Source organism: Procambarus clarkii, chromosome 24 (genome assembly GCF_040958095.1).
Source record: "Procambarus clarkii isolate CNS0578487 chromosome 24, FALCON_Pclarkii_2.0, whole genome shotgun sequence".
Taxonomy (NCBI): Eukaryota; Metazoa; Arthropoda; class Malacostraca; order Decapoda; family Cambaridae; genus Procambarus; species Procambarus clarkii.
In genome coordinates, this window is record NC_091173.1 from 15,563,530 (window position 1) to 15,580,673 (window position 17,144).

Sequence of the window (17,144 nt, forward strand, 5' to 3'; positions counted from 1 at the left end):
ACTGGAAAAGCACACCACACACACACACACACACACACACACACACACACACACACACACACACACACCACTGCCAGGCTGCGTGCTGTGGGGGACTTAGTATCACATTGGTCAGGTTTTATAGTGCACTTGGCTCTCACTAGTTGTACCTGTTGTGACACTGGCCACACCCGTTGTGACACTGGTCACACCCGTTGTGACACTAGCCACACCTGTTGTGACACTAGCCACACCTGTTGTGACACTAGCCACACCTGTTGTGGCACTGGCCACACCTGTTGTGACACTAGCCACACCTGTTCACATGTCTACATCTGCCTTATCACCTCTGAGATGGTGATCATCATCGCAGGTGTATTTCATTGTTCTCACTGTCTCCATTTTCTAACTTTGGAATCAGTTTTATTTTATGATTGTTTTATCATCAATATTTATAATGGTCATGTACCAAGAATGTATATTATTCATGTGATATAAATATAGGGAAGGTAAATATATCAAACCTTAATTTATTACTGTATTAATAATATATACAAAAACACAAGGAATATAAGTAACGGTAATAAGAAATCGATCAGATGAATGGTATTAAAGTGAGCGAGAAGTGTCATATGGAAATGGAGAATAATGTTAACCCCCCACAATCACAGGGTTAACCCCCCACAATCACAGGGTTAACCCCCCACCCCCCCATCACGGTGTTAACTGTCACCGTGGGGGAGGGGGGAGTTAACACCGTGATGGGGGGGGGGGGGGTTGGACGGTGTAAGGGGCCTCCACCCCTAATATTAACCTATCCTCCGTCCAATTGGTTGGGCGCCATTCATCTTCCTCCGTCCCATCCCAAATCCTTATCCTGACTCCTTCCAAATACTATATAGTCGTAGTGGTTTGGCTCTTCCTCCTCATAGTTCCCTTCCCTTCACTGTACACCTAGCTGCATAAATTCAGACTCACTCACTCACCTGACTCATCCCAGTACATCCAGGACGGTGTACCGTTCACAGTACTCACTACCTCAGTACATATGGAATAATTTAAGGAACTTTATACCAATATGGTTCGCAGTAGATCAGTCACCCAAAGTTCGTACTTGTCCAAGTTATCGCAAAGTTCAGTAATTAGTAACCAAATGTGGGTAGTAATGCAGCCAGCCCTCTCCAGCTGTCACAACGTCACAACAATGATGTATTAAATTGGCCGAGCCAAGCCTAACCGAGGACTCACGGAAAAACGGGTCAGCCCGTCAGTTTTGCGAGCGACTGTGATTTATAGTACATCATTGTTACGGACCCGAGTCCAGCGTCCGAGCACGGAGCAGTGACGACAACGCCATCTGTGAGTCTGCTCCCGAAACCCCCTCCAAATGGACAGCGCCATCTAGTGAGGACGGGATATACCGGCCACAGGTGCTGGATTCCCGTCTTGATCAGCTCATAACATAGCCGCTGCTGACCTCTGGTGAGGTGGCGCTTAGACAGCAACGCCATCTATGGAGTGGATAGGTGGACGTTTGTGTCTAAGCCTGTAAGGGAGGTTCCTTAGTCCCAGTATTAATGACGTGTCTGATTACAGAGTCGACCTGGGACTGCTGTATTAGATGATGGATCAGTCTACCCGAGGCAGCCAAAGTCTCTCCACGAGTTTGCTTTGAAGAAGCTGTGAGTCACCCCCGGACGAACACTGTTGAGTGTTAGCCTGCCTGTGACGTGGCAGAGTCGAGGAATCGTCGTATCCGGGGCTGGCTGGTGGAGGAGACTAGCCACTGTGGTACTGAGAGAGGAGAGTGATCAGCGGAATCACACGAGGCTCCTGCCTAGGGTTCGCAACCCTAGTATCGGTCGTGGAGTGGCCTACACTGCGGAGCTGATCGGAACCTGCCAGCTACAGGCTGGATTGTGGTTGAAGGCCTCCACGACGGAGCACCCAGTGGGACTGTGATTTGGCTGGCCTGTGGCCAGGGTAGATTCGCCGAGAGAAGCCAAGAGGATTCATCGTGGGCCACAAAGAAGGGAACCAGGGCTACTCATCGTGAGCACCGTGGAGCATCCTGTGTCTTCAGAGGAAGACGATTCTGTACATTGTGTATTTATACCTCCCGTGTGATAGTTTATATATTTATTTATGGTGGTGGTGATTATATATATAAAGCAGTGCATTTGTATCCCTTCCCCTTTAATTTAACTTGCGTTACGGAACACACCCCTTGAAAGCCACTACTAACTTGGGGCCGGATACCCAAACTCTAATAACATCAGAGAAGAACCCGGTTACGCCCCAGCAGGGCCGTAACAATCATATTTTGACGTTGGTGATTTATACGTCAAAATGCGATGTACTATTGTAAAGGACAGGTTTTTACACACTCACATGTTCCCGGCACATATTTAACCCATCCTCCTGTTTAGATAGTACTTTATGTAGCTATGTGGACCTAGGGCCTAGGCGTACATTAGGCCTAGGGTGGTTAGGTGAGGTTTCATTGACAACATAAATAAAAAACCTTTTCCGGTTTGTCGAAATTCAGAAGTACCAAATTCTACTTTCTAATTGTCCATTACGTCAAATATATATGTACGACGGTGAACGTGGTTACAAAAAAGTAGTGTCTTAATAGGTGGATGGGCTGGTAGTTGAGCTCTTAGCAGCGTCTGAATCTATCCTCATCATTAGTATCATCTGTGCATCTAAATTATTGGCGTCTTTCATGACTGAACACTTACGGGCTATTCATGCCCGTGCCACCTCTTGGGTGGCTTAATCTTTATCAATCAATCAATCATGACTGAGCATTCCATATATGTCTTCACCTGGTGCCTCAGCTCTTGTGTTGTGTCCTCACTCACAGGAGTGAGAATCACTCACTCCTGCCTCAAGAGCAGTAACTTGTCCTCTTGACGAAGGGTCTTGGACCAGTAGCACAAGTGTGACCACTCTTTTACGGGCTATTCGTGCCCGTGCCACCTCTTGTGTGTGTGGCTTAATCTTTATCAATCATTGTGACCTCCAAAAACACTTTTCTTTCTCTTCACACCTCTTATAACCCACTGCTTCATCTTTTGTCGAAATGGTGTTGAACAAGACTCGCGGTGCACCACATAATGATTGGGCTCATGACAGCTTCCACAGATGGGCTCTTAGTTGGGGCAACAATCCTCCTTATTGTCAGATAGCATCATCAACTTCGACCGCATCCTTCTGCGTCCTCTCATCCAAGTCAGAATGGTAGGAAATATACCTGGCGCTCTCAGTCCTGTCCCTGGTGGTGTCCTGCTCCCTGGTGGTGTCCTGCCCCCCTGGTGGTGTCCTGCCCCCTGGTGGTGTCCTGCCCCCCTGGTGGTGTCCTGCCCCCTGGTGGTGTCCTGCCCCCTGGTGGTGTCCTGCCCCCCTGGTGGTGTCCTGCCCCCCTGGTGGTGTCCTGCCCCCCTGGTGGTGTCCTGCCCCCCTGGTGGTGTCCTGCCCCCCTGGTGGTGTCCTGCCCCCCTGGTGGTGTCCTGCCCCCCTGGTGGTGTCCTGCCCCCCTGGTGGTGTCCTGCCCCCCTGGTGGTGTCCTGCCCCCTGGTGGTGTCCTGCCCCCTGGTGGTGTCCTGCTCCCTGGTGGTGGTGTGGATGAAACACACGGCTCATGTTCCTTGCTTGGCCCAGATATCTGGATTCACTTTTGATCAGGATATATTTTCCAGACCATCTGGAATAGCTGCTAAATCCGTTGAATATTGTCCTCATAATATTCAATTCACATCCAATAAAAGTGATGCAAACGTTAGTTAGTATTACACCAATCAATTAACAAATATTCATTATATGCAGAACTAGCCACACAACGTGAAGACAGGCAGCCAAGTTCAAATGAAACAAAATACCGAGATTTCATGACGGTACATTTCTATACCATAATTATCACAATTACCCCAACTGAGTTTGGTGAATTTATAGTCCTGAATTCATTTTTTTGCCCTAAATATTTTTGCGAAAGACATTTTCCCTAACTATAATGAATGAAACTCCAGCCCTCACTTTAGTATAATTAGAGGTCATCACGGTAGATTTTTCTCAGATTCATTCCCTGCCTCCTTACAAATTTCTTCAAGTACGTATATCTCTCTTATTGTGGCAATATGTGTGGATTTTTTTTGGTTTTAGTTTTAATCTTGCCAAGGAGGTGAGGACCCTACAGCAGTGGACTAGCAGGCTTGCTCTGGCAGGTGGACTTCTTCAAGGTCACATGAAGACTCATGTGGTCCCACACGTTTCTTCAATCATGGGAGCCGGTCGGCCGAGCGGACAGCACGCTAGTCTTGTGATCCTGTGGTCCTGGGTTCGATCCCAGGCGCCGGCGAAAAACAATGGGCAGAGTTTCTTTCACCCTATGCCCCTGTTACCTAGCAGTAAATAGGTACCTGGGTGTTAGCCAGCTGTCACGGGCTGCTTCCTGGAGGCCTGGTCGAGGACCGGGCCACGGGGACACTAAAATGCCCCGAAAACATCTCAAGATAACCACATACGACGCCATCAACAAGGTCACTTTGGACTGTTTCTGTTTAATATTGTGATTAATATGGAGTTCAATTTTGCGTTAGCAGTGCCGTTATAATTAGAGTTTCTGCCAATTATAATATGTACTCTGTTCCTTGGTGCTGATTTTAACATTTGGCCAACTAAGCTCTTATTGTAGATTAGATGCTTTGTTAAACTTTGGAATACAAGGATAATTATATCTTCGAGCTTCTGCATGTCACTAAAGTATGCGCATACGGTAGAAATTGAGCAGCATAACGTGTTGCTTATAAACGCCGTGTACATCATTATAAACGCCGTGTACATCATTATAAAAGCCGTGTACATCATTATAAAAGCCGTTTACATCATTATAAAAGCCGTTTACATCATTATAAAAGCCGTGTACATCATTATATACGCCGTGTACATCATTATAAAAGCCGTGTACATCATTATAAACACCGTGTACATCATTATATACGCCGTGTACATCATTATATACGCCGTGTACATCATTATAAACGCCGTGTACATCATTATAAACGCCGTGTACATCATTATATACGCCGTGTACATCATTATAAACGCCGTGTACATCATTATAAACGCCGTGTACATCATTATAAACGCCGTGTACATCATTATAAACGCCGTGTACATCATTATAAAAGCCGTGTACATCATTATAAACGCCGTGTACATCATTATAAACGCCGTGTACATCATTATAAACGCCGTGTACATCATTATAAACGCCGTGCACATCATTATAAACGCCGTGCACGTCATTATAAACACCGTGTACATCATTATAAACGCCGTGTACATCATTATAAACCGTGCGATGGCTGCCCCCATTTTCATTCCAGTACAGCTTTAAGAGGTTTGAGGCTACTACCGCTCGTGTCAGTTGATACAAGTTCTTACCCTGGCGAGAGCCCGTAATAACAACAAGGTTAACAGTAATGGTCAACCCATTCGAAGACTTCACCGGGAATTGGCGGCCCGTCGTGTTCGCTCTGGCGATGGTTGTGACAGGAGAGCAAGGACTGGAAGGGGTCCAGTCGGCGCTCCTCTCGTGGCGGGAATATTTTTTTGTCTTACATGTGGAAAGAGTGAAGGAAGGTAAGTTCAGTACACTCTAATTGTTGACCTTATGGGGGAGTTCTGAGCCCCGTGACGGTCACTTGCTGGACCTTCACTCTTATATAAAGTATTTTAAAGACATCAAGCTTCATATGGCAAGTCAATACCGACTGAAAAAATGTAATCGTTCTGCTGCTTACAAACTAAAAATACTTTTGTAACAAATATTTAAAAGTTCCTAGATTATAGAGACAATCGTTCTTGTAATTATATACAAAAAATGTCTTAAATGTCAGTGAGCTGTTGGAGTAACTTGACGTGGCTGGTGTGGGAGTGGGGGAGGCTGGCCTGGTCAACACGTGGGCTGCACGCAATAAAAGAGGAGGCCCCCATAAGTGGCCAATACATTCCACACCACTTTGAGTGTGGCGTCAACAGGGGACCAAGAGCAAGGGGTAGGGAGGTCGTGGAGTCGGGTTTTAGAGTTGCCCCTCGTGTCGATCAGAGGGAGGGAAGCCCCGTCGACGCACCTGCTCATCTTCTGTCTCTCTGTCCCTGCCCTTAACTCCCTCCCCGTCTCACACCGTCAAAGCCACCCCGCCCACAAACCTACCTCTTCATCAGCTTTCTAAGTAGCTTGTTCTAGTGTCTGAGCTGGCTCCAGCGGTCTACTCTGGAGGAAGGAGAAAACGTGCTCAAGATTAAAAGTGTCCCACCCCATGTCCCCGAGACTTAAGATGGATCACAACGGGACAAAGTTAATAACAGGGGGCGAGCGTCCAATCGTGAAATTAATGACCCAGAGTGTGAGTCACAATCATAATGGGCGAAGTGAGAGGATGGGTGGCGGTGGAGAGGCGCAGAGGGGGAGAAAGAGAAGCGTGGTTATAGAGAGGGGAAGCAGAGAGAGGGGGGAAAGGAGGAACAACTTGTAAGCAAGCGGAGATGTGGACTAAGGGGAAAATATATTTTGTATGGATATCCTGTTCTTCGTTTCGTTGGGTTCTCAAGGCAGGGAATGTTTTTGAAGGTGAAAAAACTATAAGATACTTGCTGAACTTGCCAAGACAAAATCCTAGTACCTAACAAATTAATTACTAAAGTCTTAAACCTGATGATTCAGCCTAAATTAAACATGTTTTATGATGAACAAATCCACAAGGGCCGTGATGAGAGTTCGAACTTACATCCAGGATGATCCCAGACGCGCCTTAGTAGATTGCGCCACGACATGGTTTGCCAAGACAAAGTGAAAAGGCTTCAATAACCCGGTACACTTTGTCATCGAGGCTCAGAAACAGCGTCTGTGGCCACTCCAGAGTTGAACGATCTGGGCCACAAGAGTGATGGAAGAGTGGCCCGAGTGGCCTCACCGCGGCAGTAAAAAAAAAAAAAAGCTGCAGAGGGGGAGGGGAGGCAGTGGCCCAACACTCAAGCCTATACGAGGACGAGGAAATTGCAATCGATCTTCATAACGGTGGCTGATCTGTGGCCTGGTAGGCCTATCGACCATTTTACATCTACTTGGAGCATCTGGGGATGTTGGGCGCGTAATGGATATGGTTTTGCAGTAGTTGTGAACTTGTGGTGCATTATGTGGTTGGGGTGCTTTTGTTGTAGTGATGGTTGTTCTATGATGGCAGTAGCTTTGTCGTGGTATTTGTTGGTGGTAGGTGGTGGTGGTGGTGATTCTCAGATGGTGGCGAGACTGGTTCTGTGGTGGTGTGAGTGTTATGGTGTTGGTTCTCTGATTGTGGTGGTTCGGTGGTAGTGGTGGTTCTGTGGTGGTGTTGTGGTTCTCTGGTGGAGGGTGGATGTTCCGGAGTGGCTGTGTGGTACTTGCCTAACAGTTCTTACCTAACAGTGACTACGGGGAAGTGAGGTCTACCTCGTTATGCCCCGCTTGCTACCCATGTTGTACCCGTTGCATTTTAATTTATTTTCTGTCTTTCTGACCTTAGTCATGGATAGAAGTGGCTTCTATAACTACTTTCAGGTCATTTCACTTGTTGACCCCCCGTACAGGGTACGAGTATTTCCTTACATTTCTTAAGATTCATTTCCGTTTCTAGCTTTCATCTATGTCTTCTTATCCTATTAATTCTTAATTTAAAGAGGCTGTCCTTGTTTACCCTGTCTTATGTACCCCAATATTGTGTATATAGTGATCATGTCCCCTCTGTTTCTTCTATCGTTTAAAGTTGGGAGATTGAGTTTCCTTAATATGTCCTTGTAGCTTAGTCATCTTAATTCAGGCACTAGCCTTATTGCGAACCTCTGCCGTTAAGATACTCAACAGATTAGAAGACGTTAGTGTGTACCGCATATATAAATGATAAGTGGTTATTCATACAAGGGATCCAACTCCCTCCTGGTGCCTGGGGCCAGATTCACGAAAGCACTTACGAACGTGTACATCTTTCCTCAATCGTTGACGGCTTTGGTTACATTTATTAAACAGTTTACAAGCATGAAAACTTCCCAATCAACTGTTGTTATTGTTATAAACAGCCTCCTGGTACTTCCGAGCTCATTAACTATTTAATAATTGGAAACAAAGCCGCAAAAGATTGAGAAAAGATGTACAGGTTCGTAAGTGTTTGCGTAAGTGCTTTCGTGAATCTGGCTCCTGGTTCCCTCCCAGGCGTGTGGAAACGAGGCACGAAGACGCTCCACCCTCCAGGGAGCCGGTCGGCCGAGCGGACAGCACGCTGGACTTGTGATCCTGTGGTCCTGGGTTCGATCCGAGGCGCCGGCGAGAAACAATGGGCAGAGTTTCTTTCACCCTATGCCCCTGTTACCTAGCAGTAAAATAGGTACCTGGGTGTTAGTCAGCTGTCACGGGCTGCTTCCTGGGGCTTAAAGCCCCGAAATCATCTCAAAATAACCTCAAGATAACCCTGCCCGAGAATAGAACCTGGAACCATTCGGTTGCAAGACGCCTGCGCCCTACGTTGACTTGAAGTTATCTTAAGAAGAATCTTGAGAAGATTTCGGGGCTTAGCGTCCCCGCGGCCTCGACCAAGCCTGCTTTTTGTTACACTCCCAGGAAGGAGCCCGTAGCAGCTGTCTAACTCCCAGGTACCTATTTAATACTACGTGAGCAAGGTGAAAAACTCTGCCCATTTGTTTCCGCCTCCGCGGGGGATCGAACCCGGATCCTTAGGACTACGAATCCCAAGTGTTTAACCCAGTATGTTTAACCCAGTACGTTTAGCTAACCCAGTACCCAGGTAACCCAGTACCTGGTTCCTAAATAAAATATTATTATTACTTAACAGTAGGCCTATACTTAGACCTATATATATCGTGGTATCTGCAGGGGTGACTGCGCAGTTTGCAATAAAACAACGAATTACATAAAGCACTCAGAGCAGTCTATATTACCTGAGAGCCACTAACACCAGTGGCCTCGACGAGGACAGGAAGCCGGCGGTTTGTCAAAGGTCCCCCCCTATTTGCCTTGATGAACTTTTCCAGCAGTACTTTAAAGTCAAAGGTATGTCTAATTATTCGAGTGTTTGGTTAGCTATTTTTAACTGTTGTTCCTACCTGCTGTGCAACTTTCATTTAGTGGTGGATTTTGACTCCAAGGTCCTTTTCCTCATTAATCTGATGTAATGTTATTAAAATGTTATTAATTTGGTAGTTGTGACGCGGGTTGTTATGCCCCACATGGAGGGTCTTGCATTTGTGAATATTAAAAAGCAGTTGCCAGTCATCTGACCATTTGTGGAGTTTCTGCAAATCTCTTTGCGACATCATTATAATTTCCCAATTTGCCATAAATCTTTGTGTTATCTGCAAATTTGACGATGGTGGTTTGTAATACTCTCATCTATGTCAATATGACAAAAAGGGTTGGCCCCAAAATGGACCCTTGTGGTACCCGACTGACCACATTTCTCCAGTCAGATTCATTCCCATTTAGCACCACTGTATTCTTTGTGAACATGAAACACAATTTCGATAAGCGGAACATACAAAAAATAAGCTCGTTTTTGAGAGTAAAAGTGCACAGATCGTCGACCTCCGTGACGACTTGTATTGAATTTTGTAACTAGCTCATCAAGATTGTAACTTGCTTAGCTAAATGAATTGTGGGGTTCAGTCCCTGAGCCCATTATGTGCCTCTGTAACCCTTTCCATTACCGCCCACAACATGGGTATGGGGTGCATAATAAATGAACTAAACTAACTAACGGCGTGCACGCCGGAGGTCGACGATCTGTGTCGACCCGACGATCTGGGTCGACACACGCTCACCCACAGCATATGCCACATTAAGCCCAGCGGAGCTTTAGCCTTTTTTTAAGTCATTAAGCTTATGTAATTTTTTATTTATGTAATGCGGCTGTCTTAGATAATTTGGGGTAATTTGCCAAACTAGTTTGCAACAACCGATGATACTATTAATGCTGGGCCTTAATTTACCGTGTCTTATTCCTGTTGCAGGGGGTCAAGAAACTCTTTTTAGACTTATAAGGTCCCCGTGAACTGCACTTACGTCGAAGTGACTTCTCCTAGGATGCAACCCACGACGCTCACATAACCCCCTAATTTACTGCTAAGTGGATAGAGGCATTAGATGAATGGAAACGGTCCCAACCATTTCTCTGCTGCATCTTCGTAAAGACAGCTTGGGACAAGAGCCATAATCACCGGCTAGTTAAGAAGATGCAGTAATAATAAAATTATGAGCAAGACTACCACAGAAATTGTATATATTTTCTATGACAGAGTCTCTTAAAATTCTTGGAGTAACTATTATAAATCTGCTCAATACTCGCCTCGTTGTCCTTGCAGGGGGTTAAGCTTCGGCTCTTTGGTCCTGCCTCTCAATTGTCAATAGAAGAGTGAATACTAACCTGACTTCCGACCGTCGGAGGATTATGTTGCAGATCCGACCGTCGGCGGCCCCCGGGGCGGTCGTTGCCGCTGTCCAGTATTCGATGGTGCTGCCATTACCCCCTGTCACGCGGGAATTGACGACTGGTTTGGAGTTCTCTGGAATGGCGGATTACCCGGTGGTGGACATCTTGTTATCTGATGTCGTGCGTGTGGCTGTGGCCGCCGTCAGTGGAGTTCAGCTCATCTTCGCCCACCGAGCTGTGGTCAAGTTCAGGTCCAAGAATGGGGTAAGTCCACCACAGGGTAATCCGCCTTTCCAGAGAACTTCAGCAGTTCCCGTGGCGCAGTGGTAAGACATTAGCCTGGCATTTCGCGAGTACTTTGGCTTGGGTTCGAATCCTGACCGGGGAGGATTGACCGGGTGTCAATCCTTAAATGTAGCCTCTGTTCATTCAGCAGTGAATGGGCACCTGGTTGTTAAACGATTCGGCAGGGTCGTATTTGAGTCACAGCCTGGTTGATCAGGTATCCTTTGGAGGTGTTTGTCAAGTTCTCTCTTGAACGCTGTGAGGGGTCGGCCAGTTATGCCCCTTATGTGTAGTGGAAGCGTGTTGAACAGTCTCGGGCCTCTGATGTTGATAGAGTTCTATCTGAGTACCTGTTGCACCTCTGCTTTTCAACGGGGATATTCTGCACATCCTGCCATGCCTTCTGGTCTCATGTGATGTTATTACTGTGTGCAGGTTTGGGACCAGCCCCTCTACTATTTTCCACGTATAAATTATTATGTATCTCTCCCGCCTGCGCTCAAGAGAATACAGATTTAGGCTCTTTAGTCGGTCCCAATAGTTTAGATGTTTTTCTGAGTGGATTCTAGCAGTAAAGGATCTCTGCACGCTCTCCAGGTCAGCAATTTCTCCAGCTTTGAAAGGGGCTGTCATTGTGCAGTAGTACTCTACTCTAGAGAACACTAGCGTCTTGAAAAGTATCATCATAGACTATATAGCATCTCTAGTGTGAAAGGTTCTTGTTATATAACCTGTCATTTTTCTTGCAGTTGTGACGGCTACTTTATTGTGTTCTTTAAAGGTAAGATCTTCCGACATGAGTACAGCCAAATCCTTTACATTGCCTTTTCGTTCTATGTTATGATTTGACTGAGTTCTGAACATGGTTTCTGTTTTTATATTTTCATTTTTTTCCGTAGCGCATGAGCTGGAACTTATCTTCGTTAAATACCATATTATTTTCTGTAGACCATAGAAAGATCTGATCTACATCTGATTTGAGGTTTGCCGTATCCTCTAAGTTGTCTACTCTCATGAAAATCCTAGTTTCATCTGCAAAGGATGATACAGTACTATAGATTGTGTCCTTGTCTATGTTCGATTTGAGGATGAGAAAAAGTACTGGAGCAACACAGTACCCTGGGGGACTGAGTTCTTCACGGTTGATGGATGAAATTTTATTTTGTTGACTATTACACATTGAGTTCTGTTAGTCAGGAAATTGTAGATCCATCTGCCTATTTTTCCGGTAATTCCTTTTGAACGCATTTTATGTGCAATAACACCATGGTCACATTTGTCGAAGGCTTTTGTGAAATCTGTGTAAATTACATCAGCGTTTTGTTTGTCTTCCATGATATCTAATGCCATATCATTAGATGCCAGAAGGGTGAATAGAAGAAGGGTCAGTAGAAGGGTGAATAAAATCCATGTAGTATAAAATATTATAACATTATCAGAAGTACTCTATACCGGTATCTATATATAGTCGTCTTCGTTATCAACAGGCAAAGAACTTTTTGGCTGTCTTATCTGCACGCTGTGACTGTGTTTATCTGTGACAGATAAACTGATTGTGCTGCTATGTGTGGCGATGACAGCGGCCGGCGAGCCTGATATAAAGCTGAAAACAAATTAATTTTCTTTATTATGCACCCCATACCCATCCCGTGGGCGGTGGTGGAAAGGATTACAGAGGCACATAATCGGTACAGGAGTTGAACCCCATAGTTCGTTTAGATGATGATGATAATAATAATAATTTGTATTTGCAAGAAGGTACAATGGGTTGGTGAGATTACATAAGACGTATTTTAACATGCAAAGCCATTAAAACGCATAGCGTTTCGGGCAGGTCCTTAATCGAACATATCTAAGGTAAGATGAAAAGGTACATTGTAGCAAGTTTTTACATCAACAAATAACTACAATGTAAGTTGACAGAGGTAGTTACACTGGTAAGGCTATGTCATAAGTACTAAATTGGGGAAGTGGGTAGTACAAGATACAGTGTGAGTTTGAAGCACAAGGTAGGAAACTGAGGATGAAATTAGGTACTTTTTGGTTTTACCTTTGAACGGGATGAGTTGGACAATTTTTTAATTTATCAGGGAGAGAGTTCCAAAGACTGGGTCCTTTTATTTGCATGGAGTGTTTACACAGATTTAGTCTGACTCTGGGGATATCAAAGAGATATTTATTTCTGGTGTGGTGCTCATGGGTTCTATTACATCGATCAAGGAAAAGTTTCAGTTCAAGATTAGCATTTAGGAACATGGTTTTGTACATGTAGATAGTACGTGAGAATGTGTGGAGTGTATGTCTAGCATGTTAAGTGACTTAAACAAAGGGGCTGTGTGTTGTCTGAAGACAGAGTTTGTTATAGTACTGATAGCAGAGTTTTGCTGAGGGATGATAGGCTTGAGGTAATCTGCAGTGCTTGAACCCCATGACAGATACCGTATATAAGATATGGATAGACTGCCACAAAGCAAGTGACAATCTTTTGAAGCTAGTTACACAATTGTTAATGTTACATACACATGTACATATATATACATCTATGTACACATATACATAATCTTTTTATATCACAAGTGATTCAACAAGACTCTAACAATATCCGTGTTTCTCCGTCTGGAAGCTCTGGGGTCCGGGGTGGCGGGGCTGCCCTCCCCTCCACCCCATTGAGCAAGGGAGCAGAGTCCTCTCAACCCTCTCCTATGACCATGCTAGCATCCCAGTATAATCAACTCAAGCGAGCTTCCGGTCCCTCACCGGAATTCACTAACTGGACCGAGAATCAGTGGTTCAAAAAGTTGTGCCTAGTCCTCGAGTCACAAAATACTATCATCTTGAGTCTTCTCAACGAGAATCTAGCGAACCGCGCTAATCTCCCACAACAACAACAAGAAATAACCCTCCTCCGCGAGGATATTAGAAACTATAAGGCTAGCCAAGACCAACTACAGCATGATTTGAATGATCTCCATGAGGAAAACAACCTTCGGAAAACTGATGAAGCCTTAAAAAAACAGGAGGAAGCTCTCAGCAAAATGACTGCATGTATCAGTACATTTTCAGCCCAACGTTCCGTCTCCCAGGAGGAACAAGACCAGCAAAAGCTGCTAGACTCTGTTATCGTGTCGTCCCAAGATATACCTGTGGAACATGAAGGTGAAAATTGTGTCGAAATAGCTCAGGATCTCTTAAAAAACAAATTGCAGCTCAGTCTAAACAAAACTGACGTTATTGCTGCCTACAGAGTAGGCAAAAAGAATCCATCAGGTCTAAATCAACGGAAAATTCGCCTGAAGCTGTCTTCCCAGTTCACGAAATCCCATCTAGTCCGGACAGCTGCATCCCAACGGAAGGGATTATACATCAACGAGTGCTTGACCAGGAACAGACAACAAATCCTCTACCGCCTGCGTCAAATCCGTCAACAAAACCCAGATGCGATTCATCAGTGCTTCGTTAGAGATGGTCTGATAAAGGTGAGAAAAACCGCAGCGGGCAAAATGTTTACAATTACTAGAGAAGAAAACCTCAACACTTTCCTCTCCCAATGTGGTTTGTCTCACCTTATCACTCCCAATGAATTAACTTAATTAACCCCCTGTCAACTAGTGGGGCTAGGTATCCTAAGTCTCCTTGGTTCATTTTCTGACTTAATTTTTAACTTACTCTTACCTAGTCATTTACCGAAATTATTTAATTGAGTGTATTAAGTAGTTCTTCAGGTCTTTTTAATTATACAGTCATTACTGAACTATCTATAGTTATTAATCATTAGCTTAAATTTGCCTATGTTTATTATTCAACTTTTCTTTGATTTCATTTATTACCTAGGTTGCCTAGCCTCGCCATGCTCCCTTACTCCATTGTACCCCTGGCTTTGCCTGCATCTCAAATTGCAAATTGTTACTTACAGTGTACCTGAGAGTACTCGTAAGCAATCTACCTCATTTTTTCTTTTTTTCATTTTTGCTCAATTTGTGTTTTTTTTTTTAGTCTTGCTTATATTTTTTGTTTTGTATTTCTATATCTTGTGTTTTGTATAGTCCATGTTTACATGTTTTTTCTTTAATCTCATTAATTGCCTAGGTTGCCTAGCCTAGCCATACTCCCTTACTCCATTGTACCCCTGTAAGCCCCTTTTGTGTTTGTTTTGTACAGTATTGTGTATATATTTTTCCCTTTTTTTTAGCTTATTTTTGCTTATTTCTGATTCTACAATCAGCTTTTTTTATGCAGACAAGTATAGACCCAGAACTTAACCTCTTATCCACTATCTATGACAATAATCACTTTAATGATCTAAATTGCAGATATTTTGCAGCACATGATGTAAACAATGTATTAACTCATAATCACAATATCTCTGTAATCAATTTGAACGTTAGATCCCTAGGTAAACACTTCGATGATGTTAGTGCCTTGATTGAAACTATTGGCAACAAATTCTCTTTTATTATACTTACTGAAACATGGTTGAAAGAGGATACTACTCATCTCTTTAACATGCCTAACTACTCAGCAATTCACAACTGTCGCCAACTTCAGAGAGGTGGTGGCACTGCTCTTTACTACCACCAAGAACTAACATGCTTAAAAGTAATTAGAACTAGAGACTGCTATGGGGAGTATATCTTCGCCAGCTTCAGAGTCAAGGGTGCCGAGTCTGTCCTGTCTGTGGGTGCAGTCTATAGAATTCCCAACACTGATGTGTCTGAATTCAACTCAAACCTTAGAAATCTAATACTTGATAACAGACTGAACAAAAACCACCTAATTATCGCAGGGGACTTTAATATTGACCTCTGCGAGCCAGAACACCCTACTGCTGTTAGCTTCCTCAACTGTATGAATTCCTGCTTCCTCATACCCTTAATCACTAGACCTACTAGAATCACTGATAGCACTGCCACGACTCTAGATCACATCTGGACCAACATAACCTCTCCGCTTACTTCAGGTATAATCACCGATAGCACTACAGACCACTACCCCACATTTCTCTTAACTAACATTAGCACACCACCTCTAGAAACAAGGGAGTTAAGCTTTAGGCTGCACAATGAAACTGCTATAAACAATTTTATAACTGCTGCTGATAATGTCAACTGGGAGTCCGAGTTAGGTAACATAGGGGACATCAACCTAGCAGTGCAATCTTTTCTACAAACAACTCTTAGCCTTTATAACACCCACTGTCCTAGGCTTACAAAACAAGTCACAAGCAAAAGGCTTAACAATCCTTGGCTTACAAAGGGAATACTGAAATCCATTAACAAAAAACACGACCTTGAGAAGAAGTATAGGTTAGGAATTGTCTCCAAAGAATTCTCAAAGAATTACTCATTATTGCTATCTAAGATAATTAGACGAGCCAAAACTAAATACTACGAAGATAAATTTACTCAAATAAAGAGCAACATTAAACAAACTTGGAGCACAATTTCACAAATATTGGGATCAAAGAAATCTTTAAATAACAAACCGACTCTCCTGTCTAATAACGATGGTCAGCTTTCAGCCTCTGATTCTGCTATTGAGTTCAATAGGTTCTTCTCTTCCATTGGTTCATCCCTTGCAAATGATATTCCATCTTCCAGTACTGACATTAAGGACTATCTTACAGGTAACTATCCACAGTCTCTGTACCTAAAGCCTATTAACTCCACTGACGTCAATGAGATAATCCTTTCCCTTAAAACCAAGTCTGGTGCCCTTGAGGAGATACCAACTTTAATTTACAAAAAAGCCTCCAGATCTTTAGCCCCTGCTATTGCTTTGCTCTTCAACAAGTCACTTGAACTCCAAACCTTTCCAGATATTCTAAAAAAAGCGAGAGTAACGCCTGTCCACAAATGTGGTGACCCCACAGATGTTAACAACTACAGACCTATATCAATCCTGCCAAACTTGTCAAAAAATTTTGAAAAACTTATATATAAGCAGCTTTACTCATATCTAGCCAAACTCAATATACTTAGCCCTTGCCAATATGGCTTCAGACCCAAAAAAAGCACTAACGATGCACTTATTAGTATGCTTAACTCGATTCATACAGCTCTTGATAAAAAGGAGTTCCCTGTTGGGTTATTTGTGGACCTGCGTAAAGCTTTTGATACTGTCAACCACCATAACCTTCTTCTTAAATTACATCATTATGGAGTCAGAGGACACTCCCTACAATACCTCGAGTCCTACCTTACTGACAGGCTCCAATATGTTTCTGTGAATAATACAATTTCTCCCACCCTACCCATCAACATTGGTGTTCCTCAGGGCAGCATACTTGGCCCTCTCCTCTTTCTCATCTACATTAATGACCTTCCAAATGCCTCCCAACACCTCAAACCAATTCTATTTGCTGACGACACAACCTTCATTTACTCCAGTCCTGACCCTCTT

General features: G+C 43.9%; 1 protein-coding gene across 4 annotated transcripts in view; it reads left to right on the plus strand.

Annotated features, from left to right (window-relative positions):
- Positions 1 to 17,144, plus strand: part of LOC123761696 (ankyrin repeat, PH and SEC7 domain containing protein secG) — a 59,764-nt gene that overhangs the window by 10,532 nt on the left and 32,088 nt on the right. For 2 of the 4 annotated variants that reach the window (XM_069330648.1, XM_069330654.1), the window contains exon 1: positions 13,655 to 14,221. The exons of 1 other annotated variant lie outside the window; for it this stretch is intronic. In XM_069330648.1, coding sequence (XP_069186749.1) covers positions 13,781 to 14,221 — 441 coding nt within the window. In that variant the 5' untranslated portion in view covers positions 13,655 to 13,780. Of the gene's footprint in view, positions 1 to 10,648; positions 10,725 to 13,654; positions 14,222 to 17,144 lie in introns of those variants that run through there. One more of the 4 variants, XM_069330653.1, reaches the window with a different exon arrangement.